This window comes from Argentina anserina, chromosome 2, assembly GCF_933775445.1.
Source record: "Argentina anserina chromosome 2, drPotAnse1.1, whole genome shotgun sequence".
In the NCBI taxonomy this organism is placed as follows: Eukaryota; Viridiplantae; Streptophyta; class Magnoliopsida; order Rosales; family Rosaceae; genus Argentina; species Argentina anserina.
Window position 1 is genome coordinate 18,734,955 of NC_065873.1, and position 22,548 is coordinate 18,757,502.

Sequence of the window (22,548 nt, forward strand, 5' to 3'; positions counted from 1 at the left end):
CTACTGATGAACTGCTAAGTTTGATTCAAATGGAACGTGTACACTCCCGAGCCATTGAACATGTACGCTCTCTCTCTCTCTCTCTCTCTCTCTCTCTCTGATATAGCTACTTTTTCTTTATAATGGACGTAATCATGACAGCTATCCGTGGTACAGGAACGATCAAAACCTTCGATTTCAATTTTATATTCCGGAAATGCAATTCCAAAGTGGTTTATCTACCGAAACGAAGGATTCTCAATACGGATCAAGCTTCCTCCGCATTGGTTTGATGAACATTTCTTGGGTTTTGCCCTATCAATTGTTGTTTCATTCCCCTATAACGATCCCTATCATTACTCGGATTTTGATTTTGGATGCGAAGGCCATTTCAAAACCTGCAGCGGTCAAGTCATTGAATTCAATCACTGTTTGGATTGGGATTGGGGTGAGAAAAATCTTGAAATTGCCTGTTCTGATCATCTGGTCATGTGGTATGTTAATCCATTTAAAGTAAAGGGCGGAGCAAATTCTGCTGGATGTTTTTCCAATGTAACCCATGCTTTGTTTGAGTTCTATCCTAAAAGCCTGTTCAGACGACTCCCTAAGTCTTGCAAAATGTATGTGAAAGAGTGTGGCATCTGTCTGCTGTCTACTCATGGTAAGAGATTTGAGTATATTGATCAAGATATAATGAACATCCATTAAAATGAGTATACCTGGCATGCCGGGTCTCTGTCTCTCTGAAGCTAGTGAAAGTGGACTTGTTAGTTCTCTTAAGGAAGTCTGCCATCCAAGTCTCTCACAACTATTTCAACTGATATCTAGAAAAGCTCTAGTAAAATCTTCATCGTGGGCCGCAGCACGAGGTATTTGTATTTGAATTTTTTGTTTATGTTTGACAGAAATTTTCCTAATTATTTGCAGTATAAGCTACGATTGATTTGTGATTATAATATGAGTGTAAGATTCATGGTCTTTTCAGTATTTTTACCTAATGAAGCTCAAACTGTGAAATATAGGAACTCAAGAAAAGGTTGTTCAGTGACGCTGCTCATGTTGCAAATTAGAATGGCAGGCGCACAATTCTATCTGAATGTTGCCTTTTAAGTGCAATATCTGTCCTTATTGTTTGTAAGGTTGCCTGGCACTTTGCATCAGTGGTAAGCAGGCTTTCAATTTGAGTCTTTTTCCTATAGATTTTGCCATTAAGATTGGGTAAGTGTAAAATTGAGCATATACCCTGTGTTAGATTGTTTTGCATAAAAACATATTTGACAGTCCTTTGTAGGACTGTAGGAGAATGCCTGTTCTTTGGATTTTAGTTTGTTTCGTCTTTCTTTGACAAAGAAATAAATAAGTGCTGCTGTTCCTGTCTGTCATATATCCATACCCCATTGAATAATGTGGTCTTTTTATCTTTCTCTTGCATTATGATACTGTGTATGATCGATGCAAATTAGTTTCATTTTAGGATGAGCTTTTTCTTATTAATGTTTTCTTAGACCTTTTCTGCAGATCATAAGATACTCTGCTCATCCTTTTTCTTGGCAATCAATACCTGGAAGGTCCAAAGGTAAGAAAGAAATAAGGGAGCTACACAAGAACAGCCATAAATATGATTTTTTAGCACACTTAATGGATTTTCCTCATGGATATGATGTTTCGTCAAAAAAATTCTAACCAGAGTAAAGCAACTATTATTTGATCGATAACTTAGCCTGGTTTTGATGCTGATTTGTTTCTGAAAGAGTTTGCTCATCTTGCCTCTATACCTGGTCTTATTGAGAAGAATATCATTTAGAATGTGATTGTACATTATATTTACTCTGGCTTATTTCACAGGCATCTGACTATCAAGCAGAGGCATGGAGAATTGGTTTTATTGTCTTTCATCTGGTTTGGACATCAAGGCAGGCATTTCCAAGAGATTGAGATTTCAGTATCTGGTGTCAACAAGTGTGATGATGGACAACTATCATTTCACAAAATGAAGGTTCAGTGCGTCAGTACGGAGGAGGGGTGGAGGTTGAACACGGCTGGGTCTTGTGATTTCGGCCTACAATTCTCAAGGACAATTGCGCTAATATGCAATGGTTACTCTGTTTATTCAGTCAATATACCACTCTAATTATCAGTCAATGAACCTTGCCCAGATGCCCCCAGTTGATTAGAAGAAAATTAGCTTCTGGTTCGAGAGTTCGAGATAAATGAAGGAAAAGTCACAAAACATATCTGGAATTTCCTAAGAGCCATGATGCAGTCTAGAAACACCATCTTAAGTTAGAAAGGATCTATGCTTCCCAGTGATACCACATAAAGTAGAGCACTGGAACACTACGCTCACGTCTCATGCATGGCAATCCCCTATTTAACTTCCATAGGCAACTACAGCACAGACTCTTTAGAATAGAATTCCAAACCCCTCTTCCTAGCACAACAATCTTTGGCAAATAGGTCAGCTTGGTAAGGTTAAACTTCAAATTTAAAGGTTGAGTTTGAAATATACAGTCTTGGTCACCACTCGGTCTGCAACATTTGTGGATTGCAAATTTGCAACAATGTCCAAAGCATATTTTTGCAGAACAATGCCTCTTCATCAAATCTATTTGCAAATTTGTGTTGGAAAAGGGGTGCTCATGACTGTCAAAAGCCTTTATTAAATATTTCAGAAATTTCGTTTCGAATATTCATCCTGCTCTCCGCAAGGTGGTGTCATGTAGATTTCTAGTATGCAATTTGACTAATTTCTGCAAATTGGGATCGATCTGTTCACTTGCAGCTCTTGTATTGATTAAGTTGTTTGGTGAATCAAGGTCAAAATAAGAACAACCAATATATCACATTTAGTATCCGATGCTGACTAATGTCTAATGTCTCGATATATGAAGAAGCACTCGTTCCATGAAGATCATGGACCCCTGATTGTGTACAAGGGTATCTTTCCTTTCTTTTAAAGAGAAGATCGGAACTTGAACAAGCCAGTGAGATTTTAAAGATTCAATTTACCACATTTTCATGAATCAGCCGCACTCCTCCCATCATATAAAATAATCTAACCCAAGCATACACACAGAACCAAAGTGGCAGAGGAACCAAAAACCTCAAAAGTCACAACTCCCTCACTCCTTCAAATGCCATCTCCAACTACCCTTCTTTGCTTGTTCTTGACGATCCTCACTACCAGTCTCAATACACAAAAGCAACCTTGGAGCCTTTACCGACTTATATAATTTTTGTTTATCATGTATAAGATAGTTCTAATTAGTTCATGAAAAGTATTATTAGGCTACAAGAGGCGATGGTTCATGCCAAACCAAATGTTGCATCTGCTCTGTGGTTCGGAAAAGGTCGGTCTGTGCGTGTGACATGATGTCCGGCAAATGATGAGAAACAACCAATCTTTTCTCTCCCAACGCTGCTCCCATCAGATTTGATGCCTGAAACAGTGAAATGATTTTGTTTCGCAAGTCATTCTAGTTCAAATTGAATAAACTGATGCCTTCAAGTCATTGGGGAGCATTAAATCTCGTTTTTATGTGTGCAATGTGTACTGCAAAAAAAATAAAATGACAGCTCTTCACGAAACAGAAGCAATATGTTCTGTCTTTGATCACTTTACAGAAAATTGTACATGTTTCGTCTGTGGTTTTTCTCAAGTATGGGGGCTGTAGCCCAAAATTACACTGGTTTACTATGTTGTTTCCTCTGGGAGAGGTAGAGGAAAATATGGAATTCCACAGTAAGTAGCAGGATATTGCTTTAGTCACCATCACCTGGCCGACTGGCCCTGGCTGCAAAATTTGGGTAAACAGACCTGATGTCCCAGGGAAAGTTTACGACTTCACATTCTGCAACTGCAAATAACCAATAAATTCTTAAAACCTAACCACGTCCATAAACTGATACTCAAAACAAATAAGACAAACGCTGGCCATGCTGCAGATTATACTTTTGGAGAAGACGCATATAAACACGCTGAGAAAATTGTATGACAGATTGATATAACAGGGCAAAGCGCATGAATACTTACTTTTAGGTACTTTTTGTGAATCTTCAATGCCTCATTACATGCCTTTCTAGCATCCAGATTCCCAGTTATATCGCCTAGGATCTGGAGATGAGTTTGAAGTTTTGAACTATGAGATAAATGGAGATGTGTATAAATATGAGAGAGAGAGAGAGAGACTAACATTGACAACATCGTCTAGACCCTTGGCCTTTTTTAAAAGCTGCTTGTTTTTTGTCTCAAGAACACTGGCAACAAGAAAAACGGAAAGTGCCCCATGTTGTTCTGTGTATCCAGTTTTGACATTGTTCCTCTCAAACTTGCCAAATGCCTTTAGTTCTTTGTCACTTGCATTAGGTGGTGTAGCACCAGCGCTTGACGTTTCGTAGGATGAGAAAATGTTTGGGTTGTATTCCATGGCCCACATCAGCTGAAACCAATCTATATTACTGTCTTAAATCAACTTATATAAGGAAAACAATGAACCTTCAATATGTTGAGTAGCTATTAAGAACGAATCATAACCCAGTTAAATATACAAGTAAAAATTTTCTCCTCACCTCCCAAAGATACAGTGAATCGACAAAGGAAAACTCTCTTCTGAACAGTACCATCAGCATGCGGAATGCAAATAGATACTCCCCACCATCTAGTTCCTCTGTCAATCAGGAAATATGAGTTTATCCGAGTAAATAAGGAGCTGTATTAATGGATGCATATAGGAATCCTACCAAGATGTTGATGAAGTTTGGGATCAATAGTTCTGATTACTTGGGAGAGCGTAGCCAGCTGAGATTGCACCCCCATTGAAGAAGAAGTACATCTAAAATTTTCTCTCTGTTTTTGAAACAAAAGCAGAATGTAAATTATACATAACAAAAGCATATCACAAGCACCAATCATGTAACAAATTACTTCAGAAGAAGTTTTGCAAAAGCACTAAAAGGAAATGAACCAGACAAACTCAAAACACCAGAGGCCGACTTTACAGCTTGTTTCTATAACTGAAACCACCAGACTGATAAAACTTGAGAAATGTAGGTCTCCAACCCAACTATCCTGCATACTATAATCTGAACCCTTTCTGAGTATCAATTGCTTAAGGTCATCTCACATGATGAAAGAAATGTCTATAGACATAGACCATCGCTTCTTTTTCAGTTTTTCAGTTTTTCAGCCTCATCTAGTTCCCCAAATCTCAAAGGAATATTTATAAGCATGAAAATGTCTAAAAAATGGAGGATGACAGATTCATCTATGCCGCATCCTTGCATCTATCTAGTGACTAAGCTAACTTAACTAAAATAATCACTAACAAATCCTTCTCCAAGATACTTCCTACACTGCTGATCATCCCCCTTAACATCTGCACACTTTCCGCTTCTTTTTCCATTTTTCAACGATGCAGGTTTGACTTAAGAAATATTTCTGCATTTCAGTCTCCACCATATTTTACTATTAAATCCTTGCAAGTAAGGTTTCGTGACTGTCTTTGCTTACAGGCCTTTCTGTAGTCTTAAATTCTTCCAGTAATACTCCGGTTTCATGTTGGTGGTTAAGAGTTCATTCTAGTTTACATGGCTAGGTTAGGAGCTCATAATGAAACTAGTAAAAAGTAACTATTCCAGTATAGACTCATTATTAAATACCAATTCAGAATGGCTATCCTACACGAGGCTCAAAAGTTCATACCCAAGAATAGAAAAAGCAGGTAGTCAACATAGATTTGTTGAAGTATCAATCCTACTATCCTAGTATCCAACAATAGTACAACAAAGCTAAGAAATAATACATACCAGCTTTCGCATCGCACGTTCAAAACACCAAAATGCATCTGCATGGTTGTCAATAAGAATGACAATTGGCGAGCATATGTCATTCATTCCTGCTCAAAAAGTTTCCAATTATAAATGCCACTTAACATTGCTTTAACTTTTTGAGAACATTAACCAATGTTACAGAAATCAACCTTGAACATAACCAATATCATTGTCCATCCAAGCATAAACTGAAAGAATTTCCCAAAGTTTTGCCTGATTAGTTTCACTCTCATAAAATACAAGCGTCCGATCTGTGCGAACAACGTCCAAACCTACAAGACAAATCCAGCTTAGTCAACCACTGTTAAAAATTAATGCAGTTCAATAGACATGGTTCAAAACAGAAAGTACAAAAAAATAGTAGGAGAAAGTTACAACAGTTTTTGTAATTGGTAATCATGCCTGAATAAAACAAGTGTGATTATGTTCCTCCAGAAAAGAAAGAAGGAAAGAGCGTCATTTATGGTAGTGTTTATGCTTTCTTATTCTTCCTTTTTATGAGATAAAGGCAATTGTTGATTGTTTACATAAAAAGAAACCGGTCCTAAGTATGTTATAAAAAGATAGTGATTCTTTCCAACCACAGAATCCACTAAACAACGAGAGTACTGCATGTCTGCATCCCAAGATAACCATGGGCTCCCTTCTTGAGAAGCCTTCCCGTTGGAAACATAGTAACCGCAAAGGGTACGCTTGTGTTATAGTAGTTCACAACTAAACCAAATGATGTAAGTTTTGTAGCACACAGAGAACAGATATATACCGATTTGATGCAAGAAAAGCTTCCACTGGATCACTTTCTTGTCTGAAACATCATGTCTTGCTCCATTTGGTGCTCCTTCTATTGGGTCACCATCATCCGTGACCAGCGGTGTTGTAATAAATTTTCCACTGCCAATAACTGGAACCATCTTATTGCATTCACCTTTCAATTGGGCATACTTCTCCCTATAATGATCAATTTTACATGAAATCATTTTATTTAATTAAAAGATAAAGGAAAGTCATGAAGAAATGGCAAAAAAAAAATGCCACTATATCTGAAAAGAGAAAAAATGGTACAATTGGTGACAAGGTGATATGTCATCTCAGATATAAGCTGGTTCAGAAAACACAGATATGCTGGAAAAAGACAGAAACATATAAGATGTATGAGTTAAGCAAACACAGTTTTTCAGAGTAAAAAATCTTGAATCTAATCTTGTGCACCTTGATGGCATGAACGTAATCTGTCTTATAAAATATGGCCGAAGAAAGAAAAAGCATGAACCCACGTAAGGAACCTAAAATGCCCCGAAAAATCAAAGAAAAGTAACTTCTGATCTGAGATAGATGAGAACAGGAGTCACAAGACATGTGGATGCTCTTAAAAGGCATGAGGTGCAATCTAGAAACACCATTTGAACTAGAAGGGATCTATGCTTCCCAATCATACCATATAATACAAAGCACTTGCTCTCCAGAGCCTCACTAGATACACGATTTATGCATGACACACCCAATTTAACTTCCAGACACAACTACAGCACAGACTACAGGTACAGCACTTGAAGCAAAGAAAATAAGAATTCAAAAGCCCTCTTCATAGTCATCTATACCCCAAATTCTCCAGCTATTCAAAACTTGAAAGCCAGGATCTTTTCATGTTTCCAGCAAGGTGCGGAAAAGATAGCATCATCAGGAGGAGGAAAGAGAAGCTTTCATGGTTACTCTGTGGCTTCTCCATGGTGCTTCATTATAAAACGGTATTCCATAGATTAAATTTATAACTGAACAAAATATGTTACCTTCTCTGCTGTCTGAGATCATTCCGTTCGTCAAAGGTGCTACGTGGATCAAAACAACCTACCAAGAACTCCCATACTACACCCTTAATTGCAGGATGGACGCCCTAGCATTAGATGAAGTGAAAGATGTAAGTTCTACATTAACACATTTGATTTTTAATTTAGTAAAGCCAACATAACCACATCTATTGTGTACTCAATAGCACCAGGAAAACAACAATGCATTTATAAGGAAAAAGTGTCCTGCATTCTTTTGTCTTTGGGCGGAGGGAAGACATATTTATACATACAAGAGCACGCATAGAGAAACACGAACTAGCACCTCCCAAAATCCGTAGAAAAGAAGTTACGAAAAGAAGAGCTTACCCCTCGTTGGATTCGTCTAAGCACCGATGCTATATCCAAATGACCATCATCAGAGAAGGCAGCATGCCATCTCCTTGCACTAAGAGTTCTCCCAGCCTGTGGAAGTTGACACAGATAATGTGCTTGTATCAGTAATCCAATAATAATGCTGCAGATAATTGAAAACTACTCAATGGAAAAACGAGCCCTCCAAAATGCAAAGTGCTCCCAAGAAAAAAGGAACAGGAACACTATTATGTAGCCTGAACCTTCCATAAAGTGGTGATGAATTATACTATACAGTAACAAAAACAAAGTGAGAAGCAAAGCTAGGCTCACCCTTAGCCTAAATCGGGTCTTTGGGACATCAACCTGGCAATCCCGTCTAACTGGATAGAAAGCATCCAACTCAGCTGTGGAAGCTTTCTTGAAAAACATTTCCATCTTCCCTCACAGCCAAGTCCCCAAACAATCAATTAACTCACTTCCTCTCCTTCACTGGCAGTGATCAACACACAACAAAACAACGAGTCAGCAAAACCTCAACCCAAAAAACCCCAGAAACAAACCAATATGCACTTAACTGAATCCGAATAGATCACCCAACACACCCAAAATCATCAATCCAACCCTTCACAATTCCTTTACCAATCATCAATACATATAACAAGAACTAAATGGATCAAAACCATATTACAAATTTCACATTCTCAAGATGAAACAAGCACTATCCAATCAAACAACTCCCAGAAACAAAAGATATCCAGATTCTTCTATCATCCAAATCTCTCCACCCTATTGTATCTAAATTCTAACATCAACACATCCAATGCAAAACATTAAACACATGTAGATTCATATACCTTAATTTACTGGAAAACCAAACTAGAATTGCCAATTAGATATCCCAGCTGAGCTTTCTTCATGATGATCGCATACATTAGGGAGAGAAACACGGGAGAAAATATTGTACACAAAAAGTCCCGGACCTTTGTTTTTAACGGTTTGTAGGACGCTCTCCCTTAATTTCTAAACCGCAACTAACTAAAATACCATAACATTAGGGTCAATTAACGAAATAAATACAAATATAGGACTTGATTATAAAAAATAAAGGGACTACGGTATCTCGACTACAGGTGATCCAGGCTCTCAGGGTTGACAGGGTTCTGTCTCTTATATCTTCCTCACATTCTCAAACCCTAGCTCTCTGCCTCACACACTTCTCCGACGACTCTGACTGCTTTCAGATCCCGGAAACATGCCGTTCAAGAGGTACGTCGAGATCGGAAGGGTCGCTCTGGTCAACTACGGCCCGGACTACGGGAGGCTCGTCGTCATTGTCGATGTCATCGATCAAAATCGGGTACGATTCTCTGTTTGATTACTCAAATGCCTATATCCCCAGTTCGATTTAGCTCTCAAAGTTCTCTACTTTACCATTGAAGTGTTTCAAAGATTGGATTTTTAGGGTTTCATGATTTATTGGGAGTTTAGGAAGTGAAATTATGTATTGAGTTTGATGGATGTATGAGTTGTTATTATGGATTAGTTGTGTTTTGTGATACTGGGTTGTTGCATTTTGTGTGATGTTATGGTTTGTAGGATTTGTATGATAGAGTTGTGTGTACTAATTGCAGGCTCTGGTTGATGCACCTGATATGGTGAGGACCCAGATGAACTTCAAGAGGCTGTCACTCACTGATATCAAGATTGAGATCCCCAGGGTGCCGAAGAAGAAGACTCTCATTGCAGCAATGAATGCTGGTGGTGAGTGTAAAGCTATCGATTTGGAGGGTTGATTTTGGAGGTTTATATTTTTGTTTGATGGGTATTTGATTCGGTTTTTTTTTTCTAATGACAGATGTTAAGAACAAATGGGAACAGAGTTCGTGGGGAAGGAAGCTGATTGTGCAGAAGAAAAGGGCTTCTCTTAATGATTTCGATAGGTTCAAGCTCATGTTGGCCAAGATCAAGGTATGCTGTTAGATTTGTGTACTTACATTGTTGTTGCACTATCTTGGGTGGCAGAACTATATTCACGAGTATTCGATAGTAGGGTAGCTACAGCTGTGCCTTCAATTCATGAGTGTTCGACAATAGGGTGGCTAGGGCTGTGCCTGCAATTGAGTGTTTTTTGAATTTAATCTGCATGTTTAGAGTTTAAACAAGAGAGCTGGTATCTGTAATTGAACTCGTTTTACAACTCGATATTGCAAAACTCGTGAAGGATAAAGAGCCTCCTGTTTAATGCTGGTAGAAATGAATCTTAGGTTATTGCATCCATGTTTCTACTTTTAGCCGGTGTATGTAGCGTGCTAAATGCTTTATTATTGTGCTGTGCAGAAAGCTGGAATTGTCAGGCAGGAGCTAACAAAGCTGAAGAAATCAAGCGCAGTCTGAATCTGTTCTCAGTAATGCAGTCTCGTTCTAAGATATGTGGTTGCTTCTGTTTGGATCCATAGTAGTAGCACCATCTTATTATCTGGGTTAGGTCATAGTTATGAGAGACACTTCTGTTGAAGTGATTGGCTCGGTATTTTCTATAAACATTGCATGAGTTGTTTGAATTGGAATGGAAGCCGACTTTCCCTCAGGAGTTTATACCTAGTTTTATTATGTTGTTATTGTTGCATTTTGTGGGCTAATTTGGAATGTGTTACTTTACATTCTCAATCTGAAACTTGTTGCTACAATGAAACAATAGCCAACTAAATGATCTGCGAAGAAGAGCATTCAGTACCCTCAAATTTATGTTTGTACTGGATATTGGAAGTGGGCGTTACTGCTCCATATTAAGTTGCGGGGCAACTGGTAGCAACAAAACTAAGACACTTGGCCCTGTTGCCCAGTCTGCACTCCGTGCTCGTTGTCGTTCTGGAATGAGAATTAGAGTTCCTACCGACGGCACCCTTAGAAGATTTCGTCTGGGGATGACGGCTTTGCGCTTGCAGGTTTTGTCTGGGGCTCTGGGCACGAAAGAAGTAAATTTAGAGAAACGTAAGTTGTAAGACATCCTCTTGATTATTATATGCTTCAATCACCGTTGTGATTTTAGTGTGTAGATTATTGTGATCATAAAAGTGACCAAAATTTTGCATGAATTCGGATTTCAAATGCATATTCATATCCTCGTTTGGCTAACTCAAGTTGGAGCAACTCATTTCTTCCCGCGTAATAACTGTACGGAAAACTTGTTTCTGATCCATACATAATAGTTTTCAAATACAATAGAAAGCTATTGGAGGAAACTTAATTAACATTTTTCTTTCTAAGAATGCAAGTTGCTGATCAGGCACGATTTCGGGTGGAGACTGACAAAGGTTAAGTTTTAGGGTATTATTTTGTGACTGTCTAGATTACGAGGAGAGGTCCATGCTACCCATTAGTTGAGTGCATGTGTGGCTGGTGCATTCATTTAAACATTAGAGAAGACTTGTCATGAGGAACTAGAAGCATATGAACCAACTATCAATTTAGGGAACTGCCTTAAATTTTTACATTTTTTTAGTGTATTATGTAAAAGCTTTGCAAGAAATGCAAAAAAAAAAACCAACCGTTTGGAATCCTTTTCAACACAACAGTTTTCACTTACACGAAACTAATCATAAATGAATATTTGTCTAATATGGTTAAACACGCCACCAGATGTGATGTTATCCTCAATTCTTAGTTGGGGCTTTCCCACCACTGTCAAGTACTCAAGTTCAGATTTTAATCATTTTATCACTACTTTACTAAATCTTATAACCCAAAACAACCGACTGGTAATGGCCTCATTGCCACATGGTTAATGCCCTATCCGCACGATTGTTTGTCATGCAGTTGGATTATATGGCTCTTGAGCCACTGGTATTTCCAGTTTTTGAACCGCTATGTGGCTTCTGACTATGTTTTAGTAATCTATGGTCAGTTTATGTAAAAGAACAGATGTGGGACTATAATCCTTATATTGATATTAGAAGAAGAAAAATAAAAATATAAGGTTAAAACAGGTGCAGGTAGGGCTCGTCAACGGGTCGGGTCTTAGTAAACTTAAATACGTGTCAGGCCGGGTATTTTTACAAATATGAAAATCCAAGTCCGCCCACCTAAAACGGACATTGCGGGCTTTTGCGGGAAGGGCCCTGCGAGCTTTTACGGGCCAGACCTTGTGGGCTTGTATTAGAAACAAAAAACATAATACTCTTATTTAAGGGTTTGGAACAATAAAACAATTATTAGAAAACATTCTAAAAAAAGTCACAAATAAATTCTAGTTTTGAAATATTGTCGATCGACACCGATAGATGTGATTGATATATATATTTAGAGATCCTGTAAAAATTTCGTCCGTTTTAAACATGGTTTGATCGTCCATCCATACCTATGGTCAACTAAAAAATAGGCGTTTTGACATAATAAAACCTCATTGACCGGGATTTTGCCAAATGGGTTTCCTCAGTGCTACCGTGCACGATCAATGACAAAAAATAGGTGATTTAAGTTATGCAAACGGCTTTCGATGTTCGCATCTTAGTAATAGGTCTTCCCTTAGGGCATATTAGTGATGTTTTTGGTTTACCGAAAATTCTGACGGTTAAACGAGGTTCGAACTAGATGAAATTTTTATAGGGTCACTAAATATATATACCGATCACATCGGCTGGTATTGATTGATCCCGAAAAATTTCTTTCATATAGTCGCTTCATAATGCGATTGTTTTATTATAAACCTAGTATAAAGATTATGATACATTAGTGGACACTTAGACGATCAAAACTCTAGTTCGAAATATGGTCGATCAACACCAGCAGATGTGATTCATGTATATATTTAGGACCCCATAAAAATTGTGTCCATTTTGGACTTATTTTAATCGTTCGTACCTACGGTAAACCAAAAAAGTGGCGTTTTGACATATTGAAACTTCATTGACCGGACTTTGCCATACGGGTTTCCTCAGTGCAACCGTGCACGATAGGTAACAAAAATTAAATGATTTCAGATGTGGAAACGGCTTTCGGCATTCGCATCTTTGTAATTGGTCCTCCCTTAAGGCATATTAGTGGTGTTTTAGGTTTACCGGAAATTCCGACGGTCAAACGAGGTCCGAATTGGATGAAATTTTTACAGGGTCACTAAATATAAGTACCAATCACATTGGCTGGTGTTGATTAATCCCGAGAAGTTTCCTTCATATAGTCGCTTCATAATGCAATAGTTTTAGTTTAAACCTAGTATAAATGTTATGATACATTAGTGGACACTTCGGCGATCGACAACTCCGGTTTTAAATACGGTCGATCGAGACCTGCAGATGTGATTGGTATATATATTTAGGGACCCCATCCGTTTTGGACATAATTTGACTGTATGTACCTACGGTCAACAAAAAAAAGCATTTTGACATATTAACACCCCATTGACCGGGGTTTTGCCAAATGAGTTTCCTCGGTGCGACCACCCACGATCAGTGACAAAAATTAGATGATTTCATATATGCAAACGGCTTTCGAAGTTCGCATCCTGGTAATAGATCCTCCCTTAGGACATATTAGTGGTGTTTTCAGTTTACCGGAAATTCTGACAGTCAGACGATGTACGAATTATATGAAGTTGTAACAGGGTCCTTAAATATTAGTACCAATAACATCAGCTGGTGTCGATTAATCCCGAGAAGTTTACTTGATATACTTCATATAGCTGTTTCACAATGATACAATTTTATTTTAAATCTAATATAAAGTTATAATATAAAAAAATATAAAATTTTAAATCTAATATTATTAATATATATAATATTTATGTATATTTATTAAAAAAAAGACATATAATTGATATATGTATAATATATTTTATGCATGTTAATATTTTATTTTTTGATGGGCTTTTACAGCTGGGCCGGCTTCACACCTCTAAACTAAGTTCGGCCTTCTACCCACGGAAGCGGGTTTTGACGGGCTTTCTCGCGAACCGGGCCGGGTAAAAACTCATCGGGCTTGCAGACTAAATGATGACGCCTAGGTGCAGGGACTTCATCCAATAGTAAAACTGAATAAAAAAATGAAAATGCCATTTAAGTAGTGCGTAAATCATAACAGACATCTACCTATACCTTTTAATCACAAATCCAATGAAAGAACCTATCAACAAGAGACAATGATCTTCAATCTTTTTCTTTTTCTTTCTCATTGAGAAATACATCAATCAGAGGCAGTTCGAAGACGTACAAGTATCGATCACCCATGTATTGTTTGAACTCTTCTAAGAGTTCTTCTGGGTTACTGATCACCCATGTATTGTTTGAACTCTTCTAAGAGTTCTTCTGGGTTACTCAATTAGCTTATCATCGATTACTGTTGCTTACTCTGAGTACATGACAACTGAGGAGACGGGCTAATATGTATAATTCTCACGGCTTCGCGCACTTCCGGTCTAGAATTTCTATGACAACGGTAATCTTCAAATCGTTATTTCACTTTCAATAAGAGAATTTCATATCAGCATGATTTAAATTCTTCCTATCAGATGGAGTTACTACGATTTTGAAATTTAATTTGAGAATGATTCAATTATCTACGGATATGATCCACCATGTAAGAAAATATGCTCTTTTTCCTATGGCGCTATATACTGGAATTCAGAAAAAAGAAAAACATAAATCTGTACTGTATAAGTTTTGAATATACTGGAATTAACTACCAGTATCCAGTATTACTCTTCTTCTCTGAAAATACATCCCCACAAAATGAGCCAAATTCAGCTTTTTTCCAAACACAAAGGTAACACATAACAGTTTACAAGTCCTAATGTGGGTGAAATCAGTCTGACTACTATTCTTGAATTCTACTACCTATGCTTCTATTTTTGAAAATAAAAGATGTTGTAGTTTAAAGTTTTTATTTTGAAGTTTCTCAAGTGTTGCAGGATGTACTCTGTTCGGTCACCTCACTATGGAAATAGTGTTTGCACATGTTATCGACTTAATATGAACACAGATATAAAGTTACAAGCCATTTAAAGTTCACAACTTAAAAGACATAACTTGCCAGGGGTCACCTTGACCAAGGGGAGGGGCCGTAAAAAGGAAGGAAGCAGCTCACGTAACTCCCAACCAGGGAGCCAGTTGGTAGACTGGAGCAATGTACTTCCATTGCAAAGGAGAGGTTCGCAGTAGATTTTCAGGGTGGACCTGATATTTTGATCAAACGCGCACCTGCAATCCCTATAGTAACTTTGAGTGCCAAGGTAGATGACAAAGCTTGAAATTTAGCATTGATGAAGGCTGTGTGACCAAGCTTCAGATTAGATATCAAAAAAAGACTAGTCAGTAGTCACTGATGACCGATGAGTTCCATGGAGCTCCTTTACTTAGCACATGTATCTTCATTGAATAGACAAGACTCAACAACATCTCAAGCAATTTCCTAGGCAGCTGCAGATACAGAAAAAGATGAATTAATACAGCCGACACACACTTGATTTTGCTACTCTGGAAAATCTGAAGCTATGTAACTTCACAAAGTATTTATTGCAGCCTTCTAAACCAAAAAAGAAAAACAGACAGTATTGTACTGATTATGGTCTAGCGAACTGTTGCTACCAGAACCATTTGCTCTTATCTTAGAGAAAAGAAATGAAATCACACAACAGCTCCCATGTTAGAGAGCATTATCACCACATCCAAAGCCAGGGTCTAATCTTCCCACTCGTTTTGGCTTATGTGTTATTTGTTATCTTGAAAATATAAACTAGAATCACCAAAATAAAGGCCAGTTAAACTTCCTAATGAAAATGCATGCAGAAATGAGGCCAATCACATACTGGATTTTCCAATTAAATATTAGAGCAAAGACTCCAACTGAAATTTAAGAACAAGGTTCTGCCTCAGAAAGTAGTATTTTATGATATCTTGGACAAACCAGTGGAGTTCAATGTGAAACTCACCTTTACTTAAAATGGAGCCTCCAATGATTCATCCCAAACTTCTACACTTCCATTGGAGGCATTCTCACCATCTTCTTCCATTGAAAGCCTAATATACTCTCTGTGTGCAAAGCGATCCCACTCTGTCAAACTTGGATCTTCACGTTCCTGCTTATATCAAAATATGTGCATCTGTTACTATGCATTTTTCCAATTTATATATGAACATCTTAAAACACCAGCTTATAGAAAAATACCTGACGAATAAGAAATGGATCACGACTTTCAAACGCTATAAACTTATTCAGGTTGAAAAGGATGTTGAAGAAATTTCCAGAAAGTTTGCAACCTTTCAAGTCCCTTAGTGTGAAACAATCTTCCCTCTGCAAGTAAGATGTCAAAAGTCGTCATTTCAATATGATCTCATGTCAGTAAGATAACAGTAACAGTGACGCTATTATTTTACCTCAGGTCCAATCATGTCTACTATCTGGCATAAAATATCCTCAAATAAAACAGGTTCTTGGGCCATGCATTCCATACGATGCAATTGCTCCTCATAAAAAAATTGCAACTCATTCCGTGTAAGGACTCCATTTCCATCCAAATCTATACATTTGAACCTACCAAAATAATGTGGAATAAGTAAACTGGATAACAACTCCCACAGTAAAGCATAAATAGACACAGATAACGTAGCTTCAGAGAATCAGGCATGGCAGTTGCAGGGATATTATAGTTACCCCAACTGCCATGTTTGGGTTGGGATTGGTTTCATACTATATGAATCTATACATCTTTTGCCATGACTTCTGCTGCTTAAGAATTTAAATCTAAAATACCACACCAAAAGTCAAATGGAGGAAGAACAAAGAAACAGAGAGATCTATACCAATACTCAAGGCTAGGTTCACATGACTTATCCTCCTCTGAAAGCATGAAGTACACAAAATCTTCGTAACCCATCTTCCCTTCGACCTTACTAGTAAATTTCCTTGGAACCTGAAAAGCAATCAAACAGATACAATTAATGTGGGACCTATTCAGGTAACAATTTGTCAACTTAGATTGTTTCAGAATTTAAAAAGGACCCTTCACAAAACACAAACTAACCTGTGAAAATATTCTATCAACGATCCTGTAGGTAAGGGCATGGTTACCATATCTTATGAGGTTCTCTTTGTCAATGTAGAAGTCATGGTCTGTATCCAGCTCCCAAAACTTGCAATATATCACATAAAAATGTTCATAAGAGAAGTACCTGAAAGTTGGCATAAAAGATATCAATAACAGAACTCATATGTCCATATAATACTTCAAAAAGAGAAATCAGATTTCAATCCATGTCAAAATTAGACTCTAGGAAGTACAGTGAATATGCCTTTAATTAAGTAAGTTGTTCCAAGTAAAGTTAAAATAGTTAAAATTATTAGAACCCTTTTCGGAAGTCAGAGTTATCACGCGAATCACTAGACACAAACAATAAAATATGTGAAGGTTGAACTGCTTATACAACGAAAGCAGAAAAGAACTCTAACTGTACTGGAAGAGAAATAGAAAATCATTAGCTAACCTCAGAACTTTATTAATATCCTCTTCTTCATCTGCATGTTGCATAGCAGCAATTAGATTTCCTCGTTTCAACTCCCTGAGGGTAAGACGGCCAGTTCCTGATCTACTGATGTAGTAAAATATTCTGTAAATGACTGTTTCAGCTGGTCCATTGAAAATAAGTAATGTAAGCAAATGTAAGAATGGAATACAAAAGGTCTTTATCTTTAGGAAAGACACATCATATTCAAGTTCATTTATAAAGAGTGAGCACAACAGAACAATATATTATTTTCTATGGCAGCACCATCTTCCCTTAACTGATTTGTTATGTACCAAACCTAATATTTCAACATGTAACAATATTTGCGTTAACTCATTTAATAAACTCAACCAGCTTCTTTCAACTGTGACCAAAGAATTAACTGCAGCCATTTCTACAAATAAAACTGTGTACGCAGCTACAAAAGAACATGGTAAAATTGATAGCTCACATTCTGTCCTAGATGTGAAACCATCATAACTAGCCTAAACAGCTACCCAAGGCATGTAAACTTCCCAAGAAAAAAAACAATAGAAAACAACAAACTTTATTGACAGTATAAGAACCCATACCGTATCTTTCTTGAAATTCTGGAGTTCCATGTAAAAACTCCAATCCTGGATGGGTAGCCACAAGCTCTAGAAGCACAGGTTTGAAGTCTACCTGCAATGCTTAATGCGAATCAACAAGTGCAAATTAGCATGCAGGGCCAGAAAAAGGTAATTTCATGTACCCATAAATGTTCAATGATTATCCTCAGAGCATAAAGTGAATCAATTAAGATGCAAGCTGAGGCAGAACAAATAAAGTAATTTAATCGAACCTGAGTAAGGTAATTGCAATCAGGCTGGTTTAAAATTTTATATACTTGAGTTGCTGTATCCATTGTCATCATATTGCCATCAATCCAATACTTGACAAATGCATCCCTACAAAATAGCAACATGTCACTAGTTCACAATCCAACAATGACATGAATGAGAAATAAGTATTAACCGTTAACATTTAGGGGTGGCAATGAGAGTCCTATATCTGCAAGTAGCAGAATTTCAGCTGTTACCGAATAAAGGGAATACAACAGGAGGCAGAAGGACTGCAAATAATATTTATATTGCACATGTGCAGACCTCTTTTCAATGATCAAATATTTACAATGGCAGTAAAGCTGCAAAAATCAGAATTAATGTTTTTCTACTACTTCATTTCATAGCATTTTCATTTTGATAGAGAGAGAGAGAGAGAGAGAGAGTTACTGCATTACATAACGGACACGTAGGAAACAAATGACAACAATCATTTCATAGATTTTTTTTTCTCAATTTTTGATCCCACAATAACTAGGTCCTGTACCAAATATGTTAAATTCATAAATTGCATACCTGGTCACAATCCCACTGCACCCAGTATCTATCTTTCTAAAGATAGCAGAAGATAAAAATGTTGGTAGCTTGCATACTTCCTTCGTAACCGCCTTAAATTCTGCATAACCAAAAAAAATACCATAAAGCTCTTGTCAAAAACACACTCATATTCTTCAATCTTGGAAAGTTTATTGGCAACAACTGGAAGAAGTGGGTTTGTTTCTTTTATCTGCACAATAGCAATCAGATACACATCTTACCCTGCACTTGCAAGCCATCCATATGATTGCTAAAAAGGTCATCAGTTCGGGTAAGACATTGTTCCTTAAGTCTGTTAGGTGGCGGGCGACCATTTTGAAAATAGAACTGCAAGCATACACACAACAATTCAAAAATCTTCCAAAAGACCTCAAAAATATAACACCACCCCATTTTTCAAGTTACACAACTGAATCTCAGTTCTACGATAAGTATTAAGTTCAACCTGGGGAATGGCTTCTCTCACTGGTTCACTAACCAACTTCAGCGGAGACCCCAGCGAAGAGGGGCTTGTTTTCAGCTTTGAAAACCGCGGCGAACCAGAGGAGCTTCGCGGCGAAAGTGGAGGTGTACTACCACCCTGAAACATGGACGGCAGCGAGTTGATCCCCGCGGCATTCGCACTAAGCGAGTTCCCATGGGCACCTATAGAAACGCCCGACGACGCCTCATCAATCAGAGACTTAACCTGTCAAAATCAAACAGCTAATTACCATCAGCTAAAACAAACTCATTCCAATACACTTCTAAATTCTCTACTGTAATAATTTAACTATTATCGTAGCAGAATGATCGCTCTACAGTTATTCAACTATTGAAGCAACAATTCCAGGCAATAAACAAGCTGAGCTATGCTTGATTAACCATGGTAACAATAAAATTACAAAGAGTGAGTATAAATTTTTACCAGACGACCAGTCTGAGGGAGTGAAAGCCACTGAGAGAACAAATCGTCGGCGATTTGAGGACTGGCTTTGACAGCAAACGGAGACAACTCCGGCAGCTGTAAAAGCTCAGGATCCAAGGAAGTGATATCTCCGGCTACTGCGTCTATATCCATCGCGAATTCAATCCACGAATCCCTAAAATCATCACAATCGCGGATTCTCAACTTCAGGCAACCAGAAACCCTAGGAAATACTGAGCTTTGCTTTCAACGCCTAAAGCTCTGTTCAATCCGGCGATAGTCTGTAATCAACGGCGAGCTGGAGTAGGAGGAGGCCGGAGGTGGGAGCAGGGCGGCGGTGTTGAGCGAGTGGAAGCCACGTGCCGAGAATCGGTGGAGAGAGATGGATTGGATGATGATGAGTTGATGACGAGGGTGGTGGTGAGAAGTGGGGAGGGGATTTGTTTGTTTAAATAGGGAAGAGAGAGAGAAAGTAAGAGGAGAGAGAAGGGGGGGACACGTATCGTAGGATTCGATGACGGAAAGTGGCGCCGGGAGGCGGAGACTTGGTTTGGTGGCGGAGAGTGGGAGTGGAGTTGCGGAGACTTGACTCTCTCTGTGTGTACAAAAATGTTTGACCATCAAAATCTTAAAACCGCCGGTGATATAATCACTCTCATCTCTCTAACTCTGTCACGTGAATCTCTATCTTTGGTCTGTGTTTCTTTTTTCTATATATATAGACCGATATTTTTCTTATAAAAGCTAATGACTAAATGAGACACACACGATCCCTGAATTATCCTTGTGAAAAACATTTCTTCAAGAAGATTCATAAAGAAATGAGTAAATACATATTTTTTTTAATTTGTGAATACAGCACTTCTAGTTTTGGATGCCGTAAGACTTTTTATATATGATATGCATTGATTTATAATTTGATTGGCAAATATAGCGCTACTGGTATTTTTTTTTACTATTATTACATAGAAAGAACAATAAAGTCAATTGTGAAATTGTTGAGTCATAATTTTCCGGTATTGATAAGAAAATATGACTTTATTATACAAATGGAACTATAATAAATAGACCGTTTTGGGCAAATTATAAAGTAGTACTATTTCTCGTCGTAAATTAGAAAAAAATATTACTACTTATTTTTTAATTATAAAAAAATTATCTCAGTTGACTAGAAATTAAAAATAGTCAAAAAGCTTGGAACAAAATTGGCAAATAAGCGTCGTCGCCTTCCTTATTTGAAGACCCGATCCGGTTGCATCAGATCAGTCCACTAGCCTCGTATTCCGACAAGATCTGCTGCACCAGCCTAGCACGGTGGCCCCCAGAAAACCCAACACGGATCGACCCCGACCCTCGCACCACCGCAGATCGCCGCTCGGAAATGACGACGATCTGGTCGGCCTAGCCCATCGACATCGTAATCGGTCCCAAATCGGATCTCCCACCTTTCGACGTTGCGTTCTAACCCCAAAGTCGGCGAGCCCCGCCTCTTGCTCCACCGTAGATCAAGATCGGCTCAAGATTCCTCCACCGCCGCACCGCTCCGCACCACAGGTCATTCTGCAAATCGCGAGTTCGACCTCTTTCAGTAAAATTCAAAGACCTCACTTAGAGACCGAGGTTCTCTATGCCCTCCTCTGTTCTCCTCTGCCCGGGTCCCTGGCCCTTTCCATGAAACCAGCCTCTGCGACGTCTCTTGCGCTGTGAGCTACGAACGTGGACTCGAATGAGCCTTGTGGCCGGAGTGGAGTCAATTCCGCCGGAAATTAGAGCTTCAGTAATCTGAGTTGAGCTCTGTGTTATTGCCTTGTTCTGGTGGCGTCCTCGGTCTTTACTATCTATGCCCTTCCTTAGGGAGGTGGTGGAGTTTCAGATCCTATGCTTTCTCAACGCAAACGCACTAAGCATGGGGGTGACTGCAAGTCTGATCATGATGATCTCAGAATGGAGGAGCTGACCTCAGCCCTTCAAAACCCCATCTCTTCTCTACCGCTGCCTTATTATGCGAGCACTCTCAAGAATCCTATCGACCGTTTTCACCAAACCATGATTGAGGAATTTGATTTTGCTGATGCTGATTATAGCTACTCTGTCGGAAAGCATGGGCAAAATGTATCATTCTCTGAGAAAGTTCATAACAACATTGATTATGAGTGGCGTTGTGTTGTGATTGTCAAGCTCATGGGAAAACCAAATTCCACCAACTCTTATGACTTCATGCTTCGTGAATTTCACAGGAAATGGCAAGTAATAGAAGGATGGAAACTTGTTGATCTCCCTAATGACTTTTATATTGTTAAGTTCAATTTAGAAGATGATATGAATTATGCTTTGTGTGAGGGTCCTGATAGGATCACTTTGTGTGACATTCTTAACATGTTTTTACCTCAATTTATACTTTGCTTAGCCATTATTGTTGTACTATTGAGTCATTGAGTCGTAGTAGGAGTCTTGGGCGGTACTGGATGCATTTTTGTGCTTAAACGAGTTAAAAACGCATAATTGGTCTAGAGTCTTAGTTTGAGTAGAAATCCTTATAGGACTAGGAAACCTAGCTGGATTTGGAGTCTTCATCTTCTACGTTTTGGTTGCATTGGCGATATTTTGAGAGTCTTTCTTGCACTAGGAATCCTTGTTAGACTAGGAAATATATCATTTGGGAGAGTCATACTTGAACTGAAACTTTTTTTTTTACGAAACTTTTCTATTCTAGTAACTTACTTGATCGAGCAAGTTTCCTATTATGAAGTGGAAACTTTCATAATCTAAACGAGCATATATTTCATATGTTTTTTTAA

The 22,548-nt window shown here is 38.2% G+C and overlaps 3 protein-coding genes and 1 long non-coding RNA gene across 4 annotated transcripts; 2 read left to right on the plus strand and 2 right to left on the minus strand.

Moving 5' to 3' along the window:
- The first annotated feature begins 697 nt into the window (after positions 1-697).
- LOC126783212 (uncharacterized) lies at positions 698-2,831 on the plus strand. Its single transcript, XR_007670843.1, has 4 exons — positions 698-848; positions 1,002-1,142; positions 1,498-1,555; positions 1,825-2,831. It is a non-coding gene; the product is annotated as an uncharacterized LOC126783212 (long non-coding RNA).
- A 737-nt stretch (positions 2,832-3,568) lies between these two features.
- LOC126782763 (rab GTPase-activating protein 22) lies at positions 3,569-8,935 on the minus strand. The gene is made up of 12 exons (XM_050508068.1): positions 8,804-8,935; positions 8,280-8,442; positions 7,962-8,057; positions 7,596-7,699; positions 6,572-6,756; positions 5,958-6,080; positions 5,785-5,873; positions 4,720-4,825; positions 4,549-4,646; positions 4,173-4,418; positions 4,013-4,093; positions 3,569-3,836 (listed from the first exon to the last, which is right to left on the minus strand). The coding sequence occupies exons 2-12, from the start codon at positions 8,382-8,384 to the stop codon at positions 3,816-3,818; spliced, it is 1,254 nt and encodes a 417-aa protein (XP_050364025.1). The 5' UTR covers positions 8,385-8,442; positions 8,804-8,935; the 3' UTR covers positions 3,569-3,815.
- Positions 8,936-9,157: 222 nt separating this feature from the next.
- LOC126782846 (60S ribosomal protein L14-2-like) lies at positions 9,158-10,588 on the plus strand. Its single transcript, XM_050508174.1, has 4 exons — positions 9,158-9,306; positions 9,581-9,710; positions 9,805-9,917; positions 10,287-10,588. Exons 1-4 carry the CDS (start codon positions 9,202-9,204, stop codon positions 10,341-10,343), a joined length of 405 nt encoding a protein of 134 aa, XP_050364131.1. The 5' UTR covers positions 9,158-9,201; the 3' UTR covers positions 10,344-10,588.
- A 3,982-nt stretch (positions 10,589-14,570) lies between these two features.
- On the minus strand, positions 14,571-20,366 carry LOC126785337 (probable serine/threonine protein phosphatase 2A regulatory subunit B''epsilon). The gene is made up of 13 exons (XM_050510992.1): positions 19,751-20,366; positions 19,289-19,531; positions 19,065-19,170; positions 18,823-18,922; positions 18,267-18,372; positions 18,016-18,106; positions 17,423-17,564; positions 16,963-17,110; positions 16,742-16,851; positions 16,316-16,472; positions 16,107-16,232; positions 15,871-16,017; positions 14,571-15,358 (listed from the first exon to the last, which is right to left on the minus strand). Exons 1-12 carry the CDS (start codon positions 19,901-19,903, stop codon positions 15,877-15,879), a joined length of 1,623 nt encoding a protein of 540 aa, XP_050366949.1. The 5' UTR covers positions 19,904-20,366; the 3' UTR covers positions 14,571-15,358; positions 15,871-15,876.
- Positions 20,367-22,548: the final 2,182 nt, after the last annotated feature.